Source organism: Coenobita brevimanus, chromosome 93 (assembly GCF_032717465.1).
Source record: "Coenobita brevimanus isolate Jiangsu-jjx chromosome 93, ASM3271746v2, whole genome shotgun sequence".
Lineage (NCBI taxonomy): Eukaryota > Metazoa > Arthropoda > Malacostraca > Decapoda > Coenobitidae > Coenobita > Coenobita brevimanus.
The window spans coordinates 50443601-50463437 of NC_137046.1; the positions used below are offsets into that span (position 1 = coordinate 50443601).

The 19837-nt window shown below is 44.1% G+C and overlaps 1 protein-coding gene across 1 annotated transcript in view; it reads left to right on the forward strand.

The window, feature by feature from the left end:
- Positions 1 to 19837, forward strand: part of LOC145412593 (transcription and mRNA export factor ENY2-like) — a 44963-nt gene that overhangs the window by 9907 nt on the left and 15219 nt on the right. Inside the window, exon 2 of the mRNA XM_080282504.1 lies at positions 7634 to 7721. Within this exon, the coding sequence (XP_080138630.1) occupies positions 7634 to 7721 (88 nt within the window). The remainder of the gene's footprint in view (positions 1 to 7633; positions 7722 to 19837) is intronic.

A 19837-nucleotide genomic window follows, 5' to 3' on the forward strand; every position in this document is an offset into this window, starting at 1 on the left:
TTGTTCAATCTGTACATGGATGGGGTAATAAAAGAGATACAAGGTAGGGCATCGGATGTTGGAGTGGCGCTAGTGAGAGAGGGTAGTGTTTGGGAACTCCCTGTACTGTTGTTTGCAGATGATGCTGTGCTGTTAAGTGAAGACGAAGGGGAGCAGCAAGGCTTGGTGGATGAGTTTGGGAGAGTGTGTAAGAAATGGAATCTAAAGGTGAATGTAGGGAAGAGTAAAGTGATGGTCTTTGAAAGAGGTGAAGTCAGTGAATGTACAGTGAGGCTGGATGGTGAGGAAGTGAAAAATGTGAGTACGTTTAAGTACTTGGGTAATGTGATGAGTAAGGATGGAAGTTTGGAGGGTGAAGTGCTTGAAAGAGTACAACAAGGAAGAAAGGTTGCGGTTCCTTGAAAGCAGTGATAAGAAACAGGGAAGTGAGCATGGACATGAAAAAGTTACTACATGACAGTATTGTGATAACAACTCTAATGTATGGAAGTGAAGCTTGGATGCTGTTGGAAGGACACAAGTCAAGAGTGAGAGCAGTGGAAATGAGTTATTTAAGAGGAGCCTGTGGAGTCACATGGAGAGACAGGCTGACAAATGAGGATGTAAAGGAGTGTTGTGGTGTGGATGTGGATGTGATAGGAAGTGCTAGGAGGAACACACTGAGGTGGTTTGGCCATGTGGAGAGGATGGAGGGTGAGAGACTGATGAGGAGAGTGTATGTGAGTGAGGTGGAGGGGGGGAGAGGGAGGGGGAGGCCGAGGATGAGATGGAGGGATGGGGTGGAGAGGTATATGAGAGAGAAGGGTGTGAGTTGGGAGCAGGGCGATGAAATGACGGGGGACAGGGCAACGTGAAGGCGATTTGTATGTGGCCACCCCGTACGGGATTAAGACGTCTGGCAATAGATAGATAGATAGACAGAGTGTACATATCGGTACTTCTAATGTTTTCAGAGGTCCCTTCCAATAGTCCGAAGAAACCAATAGTCTGAAAGACCCTCGTTCCCCTGCCATTTGGATTACAGAACTTTTACTGTATTATTTTATTCAACAACCAATCATGTATCACAGCAGGTTACGAGATGTATTTTTAGCTGAATCTGGAAACAGCGGCTACCAACAGTTTGGTTTATCAGCATAATTTGGTGATTATTTAAATGTTTACATATGTAGAGATGGAAATTAAAATGGAAATCTTCAGTACTGTGGCTCAAATTAACAAAATTAAAGCATTGTTTTATTCATCAACCAGCCATGTATCACAGCATGACAAGACATTTTTAGATGAATCTGCAGTCACCTGACTCAGGCAGCACCCTGGCTGTGAGGTGTTTGCGCCAAAATGCCACCACGTCAGCCGTCCAGTCAACAAGCAGCTGAAAATATTGGCAGTCCACTCTATAGGGTCTCCATCAAATACTAAACCAATCATTCAAACATAGCACTTACTTTAAGCCAATTACACCATTTCCCTCCAGCACCAAGCATGAACGGTGAGTACATGAGAGAGCCCCGTTGCCTGGCTCCAGCTCATGCATTGTCTCCTCTCTTTTGGCTAATGGTTCTGGTGTGGCTTACAAGAGGACCCCCCCCCCCCCGGTTTCCTGCACCTGCCTAGTTTTACCATGGCCAATTGTAACCCTCTTAAGCCTACAACTTCTTTGTGGAAGGGGAAGAAGAAGAAAAAGACAGCATTAACTTATACCCAGAAGTTAGAGGTAATAAGGAGGAACCCCTCCCCCCCCTCCATTCAGACAGTGTCGTCAGTCAGTCAGGTAAGAATCTTTTAGTATTATTCGTTCCATTTAATGCTGTACTAATTTCTTTTCCAGTTTGTTAGAACTCGCTGGTGACTGGTTTGATGTCAGTTTGGGAGTAAGGGGGACAACTTTTCCAAAATGACACTCATAAGTAATTTTGCCCATAAGATTAGTTATTTCTAAATCGTAATTCTCAAATTGCGGCATGTGCTTGATCTCATACGAACACGATTTAGGCATTTCCGGTGTATTCCTACTTTCAGTCATATCTACACAATCCATGAAACAAATGATCCATACTCTCTTATATTCTCTTTCCATATCTTGCACACAACATTACATTCATGAAACAAGTGATCTATACCCGGTACTCTCTTATATTCTCCGTCCATTTCTTGCACACAACATTACATACACCTTCCTTTGCCCTCTCATTCTCACCTATTCCTGCACTTACAGTGATACCCCGATATACGATACCCCTAGGTGTGATACCCCGGCTTAGCGATGGGGGTACAAATACCACCACATCCCGATACCCGATGGCAGAGCCCTGGTTTAATGATGGGTCCTCTGACGTCGAGTCCACAGGCAACAGGCTGAAATTTTGAATCACGTGTGTTCCAGCAGCCAGCTGGGCCCGCCAGCCTCCCAGCATGCGCAGAAATGCTTGCACAGGCCCCACAGCCATCGATTACCCCGTCCTCGCCCATATCCTTCTTCTCGCACCGGTCATCTCAGAGTGAGGACTCGCTTATTCTCGCCCACCACGCATCATGTTGCACCACCAACATTATGCAAGCTCCTATTGTAGTGCATGGTAACTGTATTCAAGCAATGCCATGAGTACAGCAGTGATACTTATCGTGTGTGGAGTGCGATATTGTGTAATTTTTGGCCAAAATAAGTGTTATAATGTCCAGTAAGGGAGCTGCATGTGGTGGGGCTAGTGGTGGTGCTAGTGGAGGCCCTAATCATGTGGTAAGCGGCTTGCTAGTGGTGGTGCTGGTGATGTTCCCGCGAAGCGTGTGCATAAGACTGTGTCACTAGAGATGAAATTAGAAATTCTTAAGCACTAGGACAAAGGTGAAGTGCAGGTGCTATCACATCGGCTCACCACCAGGCCCAGTCGATTGTCTCCACCATCATCAAGAAGAAGGAGGCCATTAAGACTGCTGCTGGGGAGGTTCCAACCTTATTTGCCTCCTGTATGACCTGCCAGCGAGCGCCTGAGATGGAGGAACTGGAGCAAATGTTGCGCATGTGAGTGGAGGATCAGAACCATTGCAAGGCACCCATGAACCAGGCAATTATATCGACTAAGGCTCTTTCGCTGTGGGATGAAATAAAGGTCAAGCAGAATCTTGATGAAAGCAAGACCTTTAAGGCGAGCCATGGGTGGTTTGACCAGTTCAAGAGGCAAGCTAACCTCCACCACGTGAAGATGTACGGTGAGACGGCGAGTGCAGATACGGTGGCATCAGCAGCATTTCCTGACGAACTCAACGCATCATCACGGAGGGTGGCTACAGTGCAAAGCAGGTCATGAATTTTGACGAGACTGGGCTCTTTTGGAAGAAAATGTCCTCTAAGACATATCTTGCAACAGAGGAAAAGTCTACGCCAGGATTCAAAATTTCTCGAAGGACTGGCTGACACTCCTGCTGGGGGCAACGCCGAGGGTGACCTCAAGTTGAAGCTGCCCTTTGTTTACCACTCCAAGAACCCCAGGGCTCTGGTGGGGTAGGTTAACCCTTCGTGGGCCAGGGGTTACCAAGTTACACGGAAGGCTGATGGGGTCCCGGCAGACCCCAAATGTATTTCTGCCATATTCATAAAGTTATATCTACTAAACTTTGTACATATGTTGCCCAGAACATGGCATGTGGAACCAACCCACCAAGTGTCCCTTTCTGTTTTATTTTTTGTATTATTAACAACATTTTTTCATTTTATCACTATTTTATTAAAGTTTGAGTGTGAAAGTATTGATTCTGCACTTATTTGAATGTCTGATTGTCAGTATTCTTGGAACAGGTTCTCAAAATAATAACAAGTTCATATGTAAAGTAAATTAGCATGATCATAAAATAAAAATATCCCTATAATGTTCAAATTTGGTACAACAATTTCTTTTTTTATCCTCTTGTTGAGCATCTTCTGTATTACCACCACTACTTGCATTTTCAGAATTATCATCAGCGCTCACAAGAGACTCAATACTACTCACACTAATTTCACTGTCCGATCGTCCAAGCACTTCATAATCATCAGTGTCGGATACAGATAAATCACCATCTGAATAATTTTCTTCTCTGTCACCTTCTGCCACTGCCATTGAGGCATAAAACTTTGCTGCTGGTATTGACTTTGTCCTAATGTTTATAATCTGAAATATCTGAAAAAATTATATAAAAAAAATTAGACGAAAGGCCAGGTGGGGTCCTGGCGGACCCCACTGATATTTATTGCAACGTCACTCCTTAATCGTGCGAGATTTTTTGCTCAGATTTTATGAGGATATAAAATAACCATCTACAGTAAAAGTCATGAGAGACCAGGCTGTGAAAGTAAAAAAAAGGCTTAATGGCAACATTTTAAAAACATGCTGGGGTCCGCTGGGACCCCATTTGCCCATGAAGGGTTAAAGAGAACCTTGGGGTTATCTGGAAGTCAAACAAGAAGGCTTGGCTGACTTCTGATATCTGTTCGACATATTTCCACTCATACCTCTATCGTGTGCTGAAGAGGTATGCCTCGCAGGAGAATTTGGTGAACAGATTTCTTGTGGTGGTAGACAACGCGCCTAGCCACCCTCCCGCAATGAAGGAATGGGCCAGCAATTTAGAGGTGGTGTTCCTGCCCCCCAACACCATGTCCTTGTTGCAGCTAATGGACCAGGGGGTGATCGCTGCCTTTAAAGCTTATTACCTCTGCCACACTATGCAGCAGTTGGTGAGGGCCTGTGACAGTGATGACAGGACAACAGTGTAGCAGTTTTGGAAGGGCTACAACATACGCCACACCTTAGAGAATATTACAGCAGCGTGGAGTGAGGTTAGCCAGGCCACCATGAATGGTGTGTGGCAGAAGCTGTGGCCAGAGTGTGTCCACTCCTTCACTGGCTTCCCTGAGAGCATGCAAGCTTCGCCTGCACAGCGTGTGTGGCAGGACATAGTGGAATTGCTGCACGAGGTGGACTTCGGGGAGGTCGACGAGGATGACGTGGAGGAGGTTCTTGAGAGCCACAGGGAGGAGCTCAGCAACAAGAAGCTCCTCAATATGGAGATCTAGTGGGTGCACCAGGAGGTCATCCCTGAAGTGCGAGCTCTAAATATAAAAATCCTGAAGGAGATACTAACGAAGCTGGACGAGATGATTGAGCTTATACACACACATGACCCCCTCTCAGGATGAAGCAGGGATGCAGCTAATTGGCTTGAGGAGGGGATGAAAGTGTACAGGATGATGATGGAGGGGAAGAAGTGGGTGGCCAGGCAGACTCCAATCACAGCCTTCTTCAAGCAGGCCCCCACCGCACCAGCAAGTCACACAGGATCTCCCTAGCCCTCGACGAGCAGAGCTTCTCCTCAGCCTTCAACCAGCAGAGCATCTCCTCAGCTTTCGACCAGCAGAGCATCTCCCCAACCTTCAACTAGCAGAGAAACACCAAGGGACAACTCCTGCCGAAGACGTGCTCGGCCCGTAGTGCTGGACCTAACCTCCAGGTGATCTCTATCTCCCTTGTCACCTGTGTCTCCACTAAGGCACTCCACCACTTCATCGCTCCCTTCCTCATCCCGGACTCCATCTCCCACACCACCTCGGCTACTGTCTCTGTCGCCCTCACCGCGACGTGAGCCACCGCAACTGACTCCATAGCTACCTCATTATTCATCACAGTGGTGTCCCTCACCACCTCACTGGTCGTCGCAGCTGTCTCCCTCACCACCTTCTCTGTCATCGCATTGCACTCCATGGCTACCCCATCACACCTCATGGTCACCGTCTGAGCCATTGCATCACACCTCGTCGCCACCACCTGCCACATCGCATTGCACTCCATCGACACCCCCAGAGCAAGTGCATCAGTCTCCCACTACGACCACCCCACCTCTCCAGGTTCCCCCCCCCCCTCTGACTTTACCCTGGAGATGAGGTTTGAGGGCTTTGAGGAGGAGGATTGAGTGTAAGGGAGCACCACATGTCCCCTAGCTTGGGGGGTGATAGCAAGGATGATGACCAGGACTGGACATGGACTTATAAGAAGTAAGTGATGAGCAGATGTTTGATATTTACTAACCTATTCCTTATGATTTTCAGGCTTTCTTTGTTGGTTTTAGTGAGTTATTTACTGGTATTAGGCTTAGGTTAGCTTCCTTGACAGCTGTTTGGCCATTTAGATAGCTGTTAAACCTGTTTTGGGGCTCATTTGGGTGTGTTTTGGACTTGGTTTGGGGGAACCCAAGGCTGATAGACGGTCCACATTGATTTACATGTTAAAAGTACTCCAATATATGATACCCCACCTAATGATGAGGTTTTATCTAACCAATTACATCGTTAAACTGGGGTATGCCTGTATACCCACTCCATACTCCCACTCTCTCACACTCTCATCTTTTTTTTTGGTCTCATTCAATCCATATGTGCCCTCTTTTGCATCCTCAAGCGCCTAAACTCTCTCTCTCTCTCTCTCTCTCTCACATTCCTTCATCATTTGCACCGCATACATTCCACGTTGCCATCCTCATCACATCCTTTATCCGGTTCTTAGTTGTCACCTGTAGGTTCGTCTGGGCCCGAGGCACTTTGTTTGTCCTTTTAATTAGTTGTTTTACGGGGAGGGGCACTAACCCTCCGCCAACCCACTTGTTGACACGTAAGGAACATTTATGTGTTGGTTATATGGTTACCACCCAGCATATTAAGTGAGTTCCTGGCTCACAGGAAATTATTTGGGTTATTACTGAATGTAGAGTCACCCTGGAGTACCAAAAGCCCCACACTGAGTGAGTGGATGATGGGTGCTCCCATCCACTTCACAAACATGTGGTCTGTACAGCAATCCAGATTCTTTACCAAAGCATTCTTATCAGTACCATCTATGATTAATACATCCCACAAGAGTTGGTTATTCTAGAGAGACTAATTCACCTTTCCAAGTAATGATATGGCCATTTAATGTCAAGAAGATGTGCAACTGAAACACTCCATTCTGCCTTCACTTTATTGCTGCCCCAAACATCCCACAACTTCAGCCTGCAGTCCACTGGGCTCATCTTCAGTTTAGCTTGAGGTTACACAAAGTGTGTCTATCTATTGTCAGACGCCATAATCCCGTAAGGGGTGGCCATATGACTTTGAGTTATTTGTTTTATGGACTGGGGCACTAACTCTCCTCCAACCCACTTGTTGACATGTAGGGAGCATGTATGGTTTGGTTATATGGTTACCACCCAGCATTGTAAATGGTTTCTTGATTTACAGGAAACCATTTGGGTTGTCACTCAATGTAAAGCCACCTGTTAAGGAAAGGAAAGCAATAAGAAGTGACAGGAAAGATGGGAGAAATAGGAAGAGAGAAGGGCTGGCACAGAAAAAGAATGATAAAGGCTAAGGAAGAAGTATGCAGCACTACATCGAGCGAGTGGATAACTTATAAATAAAGAATTTGACTCACCTCATGCATCTAACTTCCACAACACTGACAGTTCATCATCATAACTGGGACACAAAGCCTGTTAAGTCCCCAGCTGAAGTGGTTGGATTTCTACAGTTCATTAGCTTCATATCTACATGCAGTATATTTGTGACCTATACAGAAGCTTGGAAAATTTTGTAGCACATGAACCTGTTTTCATTTTTTTTCAGGAACATGCCAAGGACATTGTGCGCGAGCGAGGACTGCAGAAAATAACAGTGGATGACTTGGTGAAGGAAATCACACCTAAAGGAAGACGTGAGTTTTAGTTTGATGTACAGTATCTATACAGTATATATGCATGTGTGTGTGTGTGTGTGTGTGTGTGTGTGTGTGTGTGTGTGTGTGTGTGTATACTGTATACAGTGGAACCCTTGAATTTGTACGTCTCTCTACTCATACAACTCGGTTTTCATACAGCTTTTTCGTCCAAAAATCGCTCATTTTTTTCATACGGCGACCCACTGTTTGCAGTAAGAGACACGGCATCATAGGTGCCATGTGGTCGCCAGTCTTGCTTTGTCTTCTACCATTTGCGCATCAGCCATACAGGCTCCATTAAACTGTGTGATAAATTATGTATTTTCGTTAGAAAATTGTACATAATCATGGGCCCTAAGAAGATTAGTGAGTCAGCTGGAGCTAAAAGAAAAGCAGTGAGAACAACAACTGAGCTGAAATCCCCTCCTCCTCCTCTCCACATCCATCAAGCCAGCAGCTCTTCTCAGTACAGGTAAGATGCAGTAAAATTATCATTTATATTATCTACAGGGCATATTTCTTTATTTTAAAGGTTTTATATACGGATTAATGCAAAATACATCGTTTCTTTTGGAAAAAAATGATATGCTTTTCGAACAGTTCGCAACTCATACAGCATCCAGGAATGAATTGTGTATGAATTCCGGGGTTGTATTGTACTTATATATATATACAGTCAGTACAGTAAAACCTCTGCAAGTCGGCATCGTATAAGTCAGAATTATGCACAAGTCATAATGACACAAGAAAATCGTTAATGAAAATAATTTAAAATGTTCGAAATTGGGGGGAAAAAAAAATCTTGGAAAATTTTCCCCAAAGTCGTAAAATGACGTCTAACAAAAGGCCCATCTTGGAATGATGACACATCATTCTAGGCTGTGAGGGCTCATGTTGTTCCACCAGTCAGGAAATTCTAATGAAACTACCTCTAAGACTTAAAATCTTGACTAAGGGAAGCCACGTCTCGGTATGATGACGCACCGGGTCATCATGTTCTACCCTGTGAGGACCTGCTATCCACCTTCCACCTAGTGCTGCTAATATGGCGGCTTCCCCACTAAATGTAGAGGTTGTAAAAAAATCTAGGGGATAATAAATGATATACTGTATATATCTGGTGTATTCTAAAGTCCTATCTAGCATTGTTTTCCTTAATGTTCCCTAATTTCCATCAGTCTGGTGGATTTTTATCAGTGTTGTCTCAGATGATTGGCTGAAGAGTGTAATTGTAAATGTGTATAAAGGGAAGGGTGATGCCCTGGAAAGAGGAAATTATAGAGGTATAAAGCTTTTAGATCAGATAATGAAGGTAATGGAGAGAGTTTTAGAAGGTATGATTAGAGAAAGAGTGAATATTGATGAGATGCAGTTTGGACTTATGCCAGGTAGGGGGACCACTGATGCTATATTCATTGTTCGACAGCTTCAGGAAAAATATATTGGTAGGAGAAGGGAACTTTATTTTGTTTTTGTTGATTTGGAAAAGGCCTTTGACAGAGTCCCTAGAAAGGTGGTGAAGTGGGCAATGAGAAAGCTTGGCTTGGAGGAGTGGCTGGTTAGGGTGGTTATGGCTATGTATGTGAGTGCTCACACCCAGGTAAGAGTGAATGGAGATTTGAGTGATGAGTTTTCCGTGAATGTTGGTGTGCATCAGGGGTCAGTCTTGAGTCCCATGTTGTTTATCATGGTACTCGAAGCCCTTTCACGTGACTTTAGAAACGGACTCCTGTGGGAGTTGTTGTATGCTGATGATTTGGTGTTGATTGCAGAGAACGAAAAGGAGGCGGAGGAAAGGTTCAGGAAGTGGAGAGATGGTATGGGGCACAAGGGTTTAAGGGTAAATGCAGATAAAACAAAAGTGATGATATCTAGGGTTGGTGGCGGTACTGTCAAAGACGAGGGAGAGCAGCCATGTGCAGTTTGCCACAAGGGCGTGGGAAGTAATTCCATCTTGTGTGGTGTGTGTGATAAATGGGTGCATAAGAGGTGTAGTGGTATCAGAGGTAGACTGCGAGATAATGCTGATTTTATGTGTACGGCATGTCGGGGTGAGCAGGTGGAGATTGTCAGCCGTGAAAGGATTGAACTTTTTAGTGAATCTCTTGAGTGTGTGGAAGAGTTTTGTTATTTGGGAGACATGTGTGCTGGAGGTGGAGCTAGAGCTGTGCTAGGGTGAGAAGTGGTTGGAAGAAGTTCAGGGAGCTCTTGCCTCTCCTGACATCAAGAGGACTCTTCCTACGTGCTAAGGGGTCTTTGTATGCAGCATGTGTTAGGAGTGTAATGCTGTATGGTAGTGAGACCTGGGCAGTGAAGGAGGAAGATATCCGCCGGCTCAGCTGTACAGAAATGACAATGATTAGGTGGATGTGCAGTGCGTCCCAGCGTCCAAGGCCTGGAGGGGCTGGGTTTACGATGGAAGAGTTGAGAGGTAGGATGGGACTGGAGTGTATTGGTGTTGTGATGAGGCGAGGTAGATTGAGATGGTTTGGACATGTGGAGAGGATGGGGGATGATAACTGGGTGAGGAAGGTGAGAAGTGTTAATATTGGGGGTGGGGTTATTAGGGGTAGACCGAGAAAGACATGGGACGAGGTCATTAAGTGTGACCTCAGGGTTAAGGGACTGAACAGGGAGGCTGCAATGGATCGTGCAGCGTGGAGAGCCGCCATTAGGTGACCAAGGCCGACACATGCAAGCATGTTGGAGCCTTTAAAAATGAAACGTTTAGGCCAGTCTAGCAGATTTCTTTGCTGTACAGTAATGTACATTCTGTTTGGCAGTGCTGCTAAGTCCCGCAACTTCCTGCCTCACTCTTCCTCAGTCTAGCATCTGCTACTGCTCGTGTCTGTATTCTCTCGCATTCCACTCTGTATTGTACACTTTTATTCCTAACCAGCATGGCCTCCAAGGCTCCCAAGGCTCCTTCAGACAGGAAGGGGATGAAGCTGGAGATCCTGAGCATTCAAGAGAAGCTGAAAGTTTTGGAAAGGATCGATGTTGGTAGCTCAGTGCGTGCCATATGTGCGGAGTTTAACCTGAAGCCGAGCACGTTTTACAATAAAAAGAAGAACTTGTTCAGTTGTGGTTATGGTTAAGAAATGTTGAACAGAAACAGTCGTATGCTCCCCTAGGACCTCTACATCCTACCAAGAGGCCCTCCTTATGCTTAGATTACACCCTCCTTAAGCATGGTAAGTGATTTCCCATAAGTCATAATTATAGTCAAGTCTGCATGGTCTCAGCCCCAATTATTCCGACTTAAGAGAGGTTTTACTGTATATCTATCTATCTATCTCTTTATCTACACTATATATATATATATATATATATATATATATATATATACAGTACACATATATGTATATAGGCGACCATCATCCACTCACTTGATGTTGTGCTGCCTACTTCTTCCTTAGCCTTTATCACCCTCCTCTCTTTCTATTTCTCCCATCTTTCCTGTCACTTCTTATTGCTTTTCTTTCCTTTACAGGTGGCTTTACATTGAGTGACGAGCCAAATGGTTTCCTGTAAACCAAGAAACCATTTACAACGCTGGGTGGTAACCATATAACCAAATCATACGTGCTCCCTACGTGTCAGGAAGTGGGTTGGTAGAGGGTTAGTGCTGCTCCCCATAAAACAAATAACTCAGAGTCAAATGGCCACCCCTTGTGGGATTATGAAATCTGGCAATCGATATATATATATGTATATATGTACAGTAGACCCTAGTTATCCGCGGAGGTTAGATTCCAGAGACCCCCATGGATGGCTAATTCCACGGATACTCAAGTCATCATCACAAAATGGCATATTATTTCTACATAAGCTAAGCACATCCCTGAAAAAATAATCATTTTCATTCATTCATTGCCAGACGCCATGTATCCCAGACGGGGTGGCCAAGGGCTTAGAGTTAATTGTTTTACAGGGAGGGGCACTAATCCTCCACCAACCCCACTTGACGTACTTTAAAATATTATAAATACATATTAACACTCACCAAAAGTCTGTGTGTTCTCTTCATAACCTTCGCACAATGATGACTATTGCTGTATGGCAATGATGATTGCTGTATAGATGACGATGATTGCTGTATGATGACAACGATGATTGTAGTGCAGTTTCTACAGTGCCAATGTGGTGAGGCGATGAGATGTGTGGCGGCACTGTAGGTAAGCTGTGAGTCTAGTCTGACCCTTTTCTCTGCCAATGATAACACCTTACGCTCTCTCCTTGGCTTAGAAGGCTTGCTTATATCCTTTACTGGTTTCGTGGGAGCCATTTTTCACTTAATGAAGTACAGTAGAGTTGTAAACACGAGAAGTGAGACAATGATGTAAGTAACAAGCTGATTGGTGTTTACGATAAGACTGGTGAAGTGGCAGGAATGCTCGTGGGTGCAGATATGCTAACTGTACCTACAACAGAAGTGTGAGTTGTGCACCAATTTCAAATTAAGTTACAGTGTATAGTACAGTATTAAAATAAGTTTGATCTGCAGAACTTAAATCCGCGGATGCAAATTCCACGGATAAGAAGGGTCTACTGTATATATATACTGTATATATATATATATATATATATATATATATATATATATATACAGTAATCCCTCCACTATCTGATGTAATAGAGCCGAAGGCATGTCCGGAAAGTGGGCCTGTCCGGAAAGTGGGCCCCTGCCTGCTGGACTGGTACTTAACCCCTACACTGCGGGCATGTTTACCGATGTTTTGTGTGTGCCGCGGGGTTATTCGGGCTCCGACACTCTCAAAAAATATTTGCCAAAAATCAGTTATTAGTCCTAGAATATTAAAATTACATATGCTTATGGCACATACCTTCAGCTTTCTCCTGGAATGTTTGTTGAGCCTTCGTCAGTTACCGTAGGACTTGTGGAGACCTCTGAAGTTGGGTAACGAAGTCTTCACTTTACACTTCCCGACAACCCGTAATATGATTACCACAGCCAGATATTAACACTATAAACACTACTCTATGATTTTCAAGTAGTTTGGGATCCATACTCCCAAAGAAAAACCACTGTGAAAGCAATGAAAATTACGAGCGCGTCTGACTGTCGCACTGGCACTAGTTCGCTCTTGGTACTCTGTCATTTATTATTCATAAAACCCCTCACACTTTATATTTCTATTACTATATAACACTTATATATATCTACAGTCTTTATCCATAAGTTTCCTTCAGTAGTATTAGTTTATTGTCACTGCAGGGATTCAATTTCTTTCAGTAAAATATGTAGCATTCACTTTCTTGTCCTGTATACTAGCATTGAGAGTGAATGTCACTTTCATCTTCACTCTCATAACTCATAATATTCAGACATACTAGAGTGAAACTTTCACTATCATTACTCCTAGGATATAGACTCGTATTCTTATAATACTACTCATTTACATTTCTATTTACGTTCTCTATTTTATTTACGTCATTTACATTTCTATTTTATTTACACTGTGTTATGCACTGTCACTTGAAGTAACTTATAAAACTATTTTCCATTGTTCACGTATATTTACATTCATTACTTTCACTTGCTGTTTACACATTATTTACAATTCCACTTGCACTGTTTTACTCAATAGAAAGATCGTAGTCACTCTTTTATCAATTGTCAGCCCTTTACCTCTTTCCACATGAGGTTTAGTAGGGGGTAAAGGTCACAGGGCCCTTTGCATGGGGGTGAAAAAGTCCTTGAAGTCAGCAAGAAGAAGCATACGTACCTCCACTTCGGAAGATGAGAGTAAACTGATAAGGGAGGGCCGGGGTAGAGGCCTACTTAGGGGATATTCAGTGCTACCAATGTTAGCTCTTGAAACAGCTATGTATGGCACTGAAATGATTGGCAGGAAATCTAGACAATACATTATAAAGTAGGTAGTTCCTGGTGAATGTAAATATCACTTAGGCTTCTCCCTTCCTTCCTTACATGTATATTTATTACGAAAATAGATTATACGGCATATTTCAAGGGGAAAAAAAACAGCGAAAATTAGTGAACGAGTGCACATGAGGTGTTGTCAGGTGATAATTAGCCAATTCCAGGTGTATGGCACTTTCACATACCTTATTTCTTTCTTGTATATATTATTTGGTATAAGAATAGGACATACGGCTTATTTCAAAGGATGAAATCAGTGAAAAATTCCAGGGAAGATTTACTTAGCGTAGCACGGCCGGGCAGGCGAGAGGATAGGGTAATGGAGGGGGGGTAGGGAGGGGAGTCAAGAACGGGGAGAAATGGCTAAATTGTCAGCAATGGATGGGAGTACAGATGAGATTAGGAGTGCTGACTAGTGTTGGACATTGGCAGTACTGATAGATGATACAAGCCCCCACTTGGAAGCCCGGGTGAATTCAAAATAACACAGAATCACAAAAGCGACGCCCCGCAGTATGATCCCTTGCTCCCAAGCGTCACGAAAGTGACGCCCCGCAGTATGATCCCTTGCTCCCAAGCGTCACGAAAGTGACGCCCCGCAGTTAAGGGGTTAAGGACCCTAACCCAGCCTAACTTTGAAAGCCACCTAAATAACTCCCTACCGGACATGCATAGCACCTATTTAAACCTACCGGACATGCATAGCACCTATTTAAACCTGTTTAAGACTTTATTCACACCAATAATGGACATAATGCATGAAATAAATAAAAAAGAACCAGAGAAAGAGGAATTAGGAGTATGGAAAATACTTAGCAGTGTACAGGGTACTTACAGCACGTCTGTGGCCGCCTTATATATATATATATATATATATATATATATATATATATATATATATATATATATATACACAGTAATCCCTCCACTGTCCGATGTAATAGAGCCGAAGGCATGTCCGGAAAGTGGGCCCCTGCCTGCTGGACTGGTACTTAAGGACCCTAACCCAGCCTAACTTTGAAAGCCACCTAAATAACTCCCTACCGGACATGCATAGCACCTATTTAAACCTACCGGACATGCATAGCACCTATTTAAACCTGTTTAAGACCCTATTCACACCAATAATGGACATAATGCATGAAATAAATAAAAAAGAACCAGAGAATGAGGAATTAGGAGTATGGAAAATACTTAGCAGTGTACGGGGTACTTGCAGCACGTCTGTGGCCGCCTTCTCTAAGGCATTGGCAGTGGTGAAAATGCTCTTGAAGCTTGCACAGTATTCCAGTGTTGTGTTGCACTTAATTCTTTGCACTGTGAGTTATAATTGTTTAACACTGCACATTGTTCTTAACTGAACCACGCCATTTTCAGCTGCCAGTTTGCACTCCACAGTTAGTCCTTTGCACTCTAAATTCTAATTTCTTAGCACTGCACAACACTGTAAATGCCTGTGTGGTCTAGTGGCGAGGTATTGCAGTTTATTCACTGTTTATTCACATAAACGAGCACGTGCAGCATCCATTGTGATAAGCATCTACTCGTGGTGGCATTTAGGCGGTAACTGGTAGTGAGGGAGGAGCAGGGTTGCCAGATCGGAACTCGGCCACGTTACCAAACTCCTCAATTTTCATTACCAAATTTAACTTTTCATTACCAAATTCATAAAGCAAGTATTTATTCTTCACTAATTATATACAGTCATTACTTGTTTTACGTTGGGGTTACGTCAGGTTGTACCTTATCGAATACCGATTTTATCATAAATCGGGAGATTGAAACCCATTATAAAAGGGGGTTACGTCAACTCAGCTTCCAAAAGTCACCTAACCAAGACTGAACCATAAATGACAACCCATCTTTGTTCCTTCCTGTGTTGGTTCAAGTCGTCCCCCCCGAGGCTGGGGGACAGCCTGTGCTTACAGGCACTAGTGGTCAGCCTCTGAGTAGGACAGGAACAGGTTAGGGGGAGGGGAACCCTACCCAAACCTGCACCAACCTTAGCACTGGGACCCATACCTGCACCAACCATAGCACTGGGGCCTACACTGGCACTGACCTTACCACTGGGCACACAAATCACCAGAAGTAATCCCTTAATTCACGCAAACTTTTTTCACACGATTTCGGTTATCCACAAATTTTTCATACAATAATTAAAACATAAAATTATAGTATTCAAATAAATAATTTTAATATACGAGAGAAAAAAATAAAATATAAAAATGCCTACTTGCTGCCCGTGTGCATACGTGTGTGTGTGTGTGTGTGTGTGTGGGAGGTCGGTCTACCACGCATCACACAGTCAGTTTGAATCTGACGGTCGAACCGTGCATGACTTGCGAATTGTTATTTGTGGCTTATTTTTCTGCCTTCCCTACCCCTGGGGGTAGGGGGGTTTCAAGAATACTCCCCCAGTATCCCTGCTTGTCATATGAGGCGACTAAAAGGGTTGGTGGTGGGTTAGTGCCCCACCCCGTAAAAAGAACTAACTAAACAAGCGAATGAAGCGCCTCGGACCAGGACAGACAATACTTTGACAACTAAGGAACGGACAAAGGACATTCTGAGGGTGGGAACTTTTTTTTTTTTCTTCTTTTTTTTTTTGATGCGAGGAAGAAGGAACCAAAGGCCAAGAGCCCGCAGTAACAGTTCCCTCCAAGAGAAAAACAAAATACAACAGAGAGCCAAATTCAAGATCCGATCATTTTGAGATGCCTGGACACACTGCGTTTGAAAGACTGGAGATCATAGGCAGCAGGAAATACAGACAGAGGGAGACAGTTCCAGAGCTGACCTGTTGCATAAATGAAAGACAGGGAGTAACGGTTAACTCTTGCATTAGAGAGTTGGACAGAAAAGGGATGAGAGTTTGCTGCCAGACGGGTGCTACGCGCCCGTCGTAGAGGTGGAGGAATGCAAGCAGACAGTTCAGAGGAGCAGTGACCATTAAAGTAGCGATAGAAAAGAGATAAAGATGCAACAGTGCGGCGAAGAGACAGAGGTTGAAGGGAGTCAGTAAGAGGAGGAGAGTTAATGAGACGAAAAGCCTTTGACTCCACCCTATTGAGAAGAGCTGTATGTGGGGAGCCTCCCCACACATGAGAGTTGTACTCCACACAGGGGCGGATAAAACCCCTGTATAGAGTCAACAATTGTGCAGGGGTAAAGAAAGAGCGGAGTCGGCTTAGCACACCCAATCTCTTGGAAGCAGATTTTACAAGAGATGTAATATGATCTTTCCAAGATAAGTCCCGAGTAAATGAAACCCCAAGCATGTTCAAGGATGATGCAGGATTAAGCTGAATATTATTAAACATTAGTGGGTATACCTGTGGAAGATTTTGTCGGGTTGATAGGTGTAGGAACTGAGTCTTAGATGCATTAAAAACAACCATATTATTTTTTACCCCAGTCAGAGATACGAGCCAAGTCAGACATTAGGTGTGCCACAGCCTCATCCCTTGTTTGTTGAAGTAACTGTTGAGATGGGCGTTGCGGGAACCGAATGGAAAGGTGAAGGGTGGAGTCATCAGCGTATGAGTGGATAGGGTTAGATGTACAGCTTAGAAGATCATTGATGAATAAAAGGAAGAGAGTTGGTGATAGGACAGAACCTTGAGGAACACCACTGTTGATAGATCTAGGAGAAGAACAATGGCCTTCTACAACAGCGGCTACAGAACGACCAGAAAGGAAGCTAGCGATGAAGGCACAGATAGAAGGATAGAAACCGTAGGAGGGCAGTTTGGAAATTAAAGATTTATGCCAGACTCGATCGAAAGCCTTTGAGATGTCAAGAGCAATGGCAAAGCTTTCGCCAAAGTCCTGAAAGGAGGATGACCAGGAGTCTGAAAGGTAGGTGAGAAGATCGCCAGTGGAGCGTCCCTGACGGAATCCGTACTGATGATCGGAAAGAAGGTTGTGATAGGAAAGATGCCTTAAAATTTTTCTATTAACCCCTAAAACGCGGCTGTGTACGGTCGATCCCCCCGCTGTGGCGGGGTTGTAGCAGGGTCTGAGTACCTGTGGAAAAATATTTGCCAAAAATCATAGAGTAACCCTAGAGCATTAAAATTTTTATGGCATATAGTACTTACATTCAGCTTTCTCCTGAGCCACATGTTGAGCCTTCGTTGACTACCAAAGGACTTATGAAGACTTGCAAAGTTGGGTAACAAAGTCTTCACTCTCACACCTCCAGAAACCCGGTTTTCTTTCTACCACAGCCTCAATCTGTCACAGTACACTTTATACAACAACGTACAGGTTGTTTGGAATCCGTATTTGTAAATAAGAACTGAAAATAAGGCTAAAATGGACGGAGCGCACGGCCGACATGCAGCGCGGTGGCGATCTTCCTGTCAATATTGTCACATTTGCCTTTTCTCGGCAAAAAACACGTATACTACTTTTTTTTTCATCATAGGACTTCGCAAACGTTTGCCTGTCACTATTACGGCCATAAAAATCAATGTCACTGCCAGTATTGTGGATTGGGACTGAGGAAGACCACCGCGGCGCTAGTTTATTCAGCCTTACGGCAGGCACTTTATTCTCGCTCCTGTCGGCCACTCGCACTTCATTTCTGTCGCTCACTTTCACTGTATCTGTTCTTTTTTTTGCCTTATTCATCAGTGTCACTGTCCAGTGTTATAAAAATAATATTTTCTACACAACAAACTGTTACTGTCAGAACATAGAATAGGAAAATATGCTTTCATCTTCTTACACTGGAGTGACTGTCACTCGCAATACTTATATTATTACTATGTACAATTATTTACACCAAAAAACACTGTCACTGCTTTTACAAGTACATACACTAATTTACACTCATCAGGCTGTCACTGTCAGCACGTAAAAGAAAACTAAACAATATTATCACTCTCACTCTCAGTATTATTTCAAAGATTCTTACCCTTATTTTCAAAATCTACTTAGGCTGTGGTAGTCAAAGAAACACGGGTAAGCACAGAGGGGAACTTTGCACTCTTTGCACTGAATGGAGGTGCGCCTAAAGGTTCTTTCCTGCCTGGTAGTGTGGCTGCACACATGACACCTCCTCAGTGCTTTCCCCCTCTTTGCAGTGGCTGGCAGTGGCTCCAGGCGGTGTTGCTGAAGGTAGTCCTGACACTGTAGGCGGTCTGGAGGTGTGTGAGGGTGGCGTTTGGGACCTGTAGAAAGAACCTGGCCGTAACGCTGAAGCAGCTGGTTGACACAAGTCTTGGAAAATCGTCTGAGAGAGTAGTTGGCTGGCTTCCTGTTCTTGATTTTATACAGGATGAAGGCGTTCAACATGCACATATCAATCAAGTGCAAGAACACCTTCCTGTACCAACGACGATTTTTCCTCAGGCAGTCAATCTCTCCAATCATCATATCAGACTTGTCCACCAGCCGCATATTGACGTTATAGTCAATGACAGCATCAGGCTTCATCACAGGCTCGCCAGTCCTTCTGTCGACCTTCCCTGTTGCCAGCATTTCACCCTTGTGTACTGTGGTGAGCATGTTCACGACTCTCTTATCATGCCACCTGATCGCAAGCATCTTGTCAGATTTCTTCAGGTGCACGTCTCCCCGCTTTGACTTTTCAGCCTCGGGGAAGGCAGGGTAATGTGCCCTTTTACTTCTGACAGTGCCACAGGAGCCGACGCCGTGTTCAGAAAGGTACTTGGCGAGTTTAGGAGCAGTATAGTAATTGTCCGTATACAGGACATGATTCTCGCCAAAGTACTTTTCCAAAAGCACTTTCACCACAGAACCAGAGAATCCAAGGGGGTCAGTCTTATCCAAATCGACATTGCTGGCGGTGTAAATGACGAAGTCAAGGATGAACCCCGTCTTGCAGTCGCACAGCACGAAAAACATGATTCCAAAGCGGTGGCGTTTGCTTGGAATGTACTGGACGAACCGAAGACGGCCCCTGAACAATACCAAAGACTCGTCAATCACGACTTTCTTGAACGGGCGCAAGAACCTCGTAAACTTATCCTTGATCATGTTCAGGATTCCCCTCACTTTCCATAATGGGTCAGTTTGGGAAGGCTCATCATTGTTCGCGAAGTGAAGATAAGTCATCAGCTGCCTAAAACGATCGCGGCTCATGTATTTATTGAAAATGGGTGTTGGGCACAGCTTGTCGGAAGTCCAGTATTCTTCTAACTTGTGTTTCCAGTTGTGCGGCATTAGCAACATC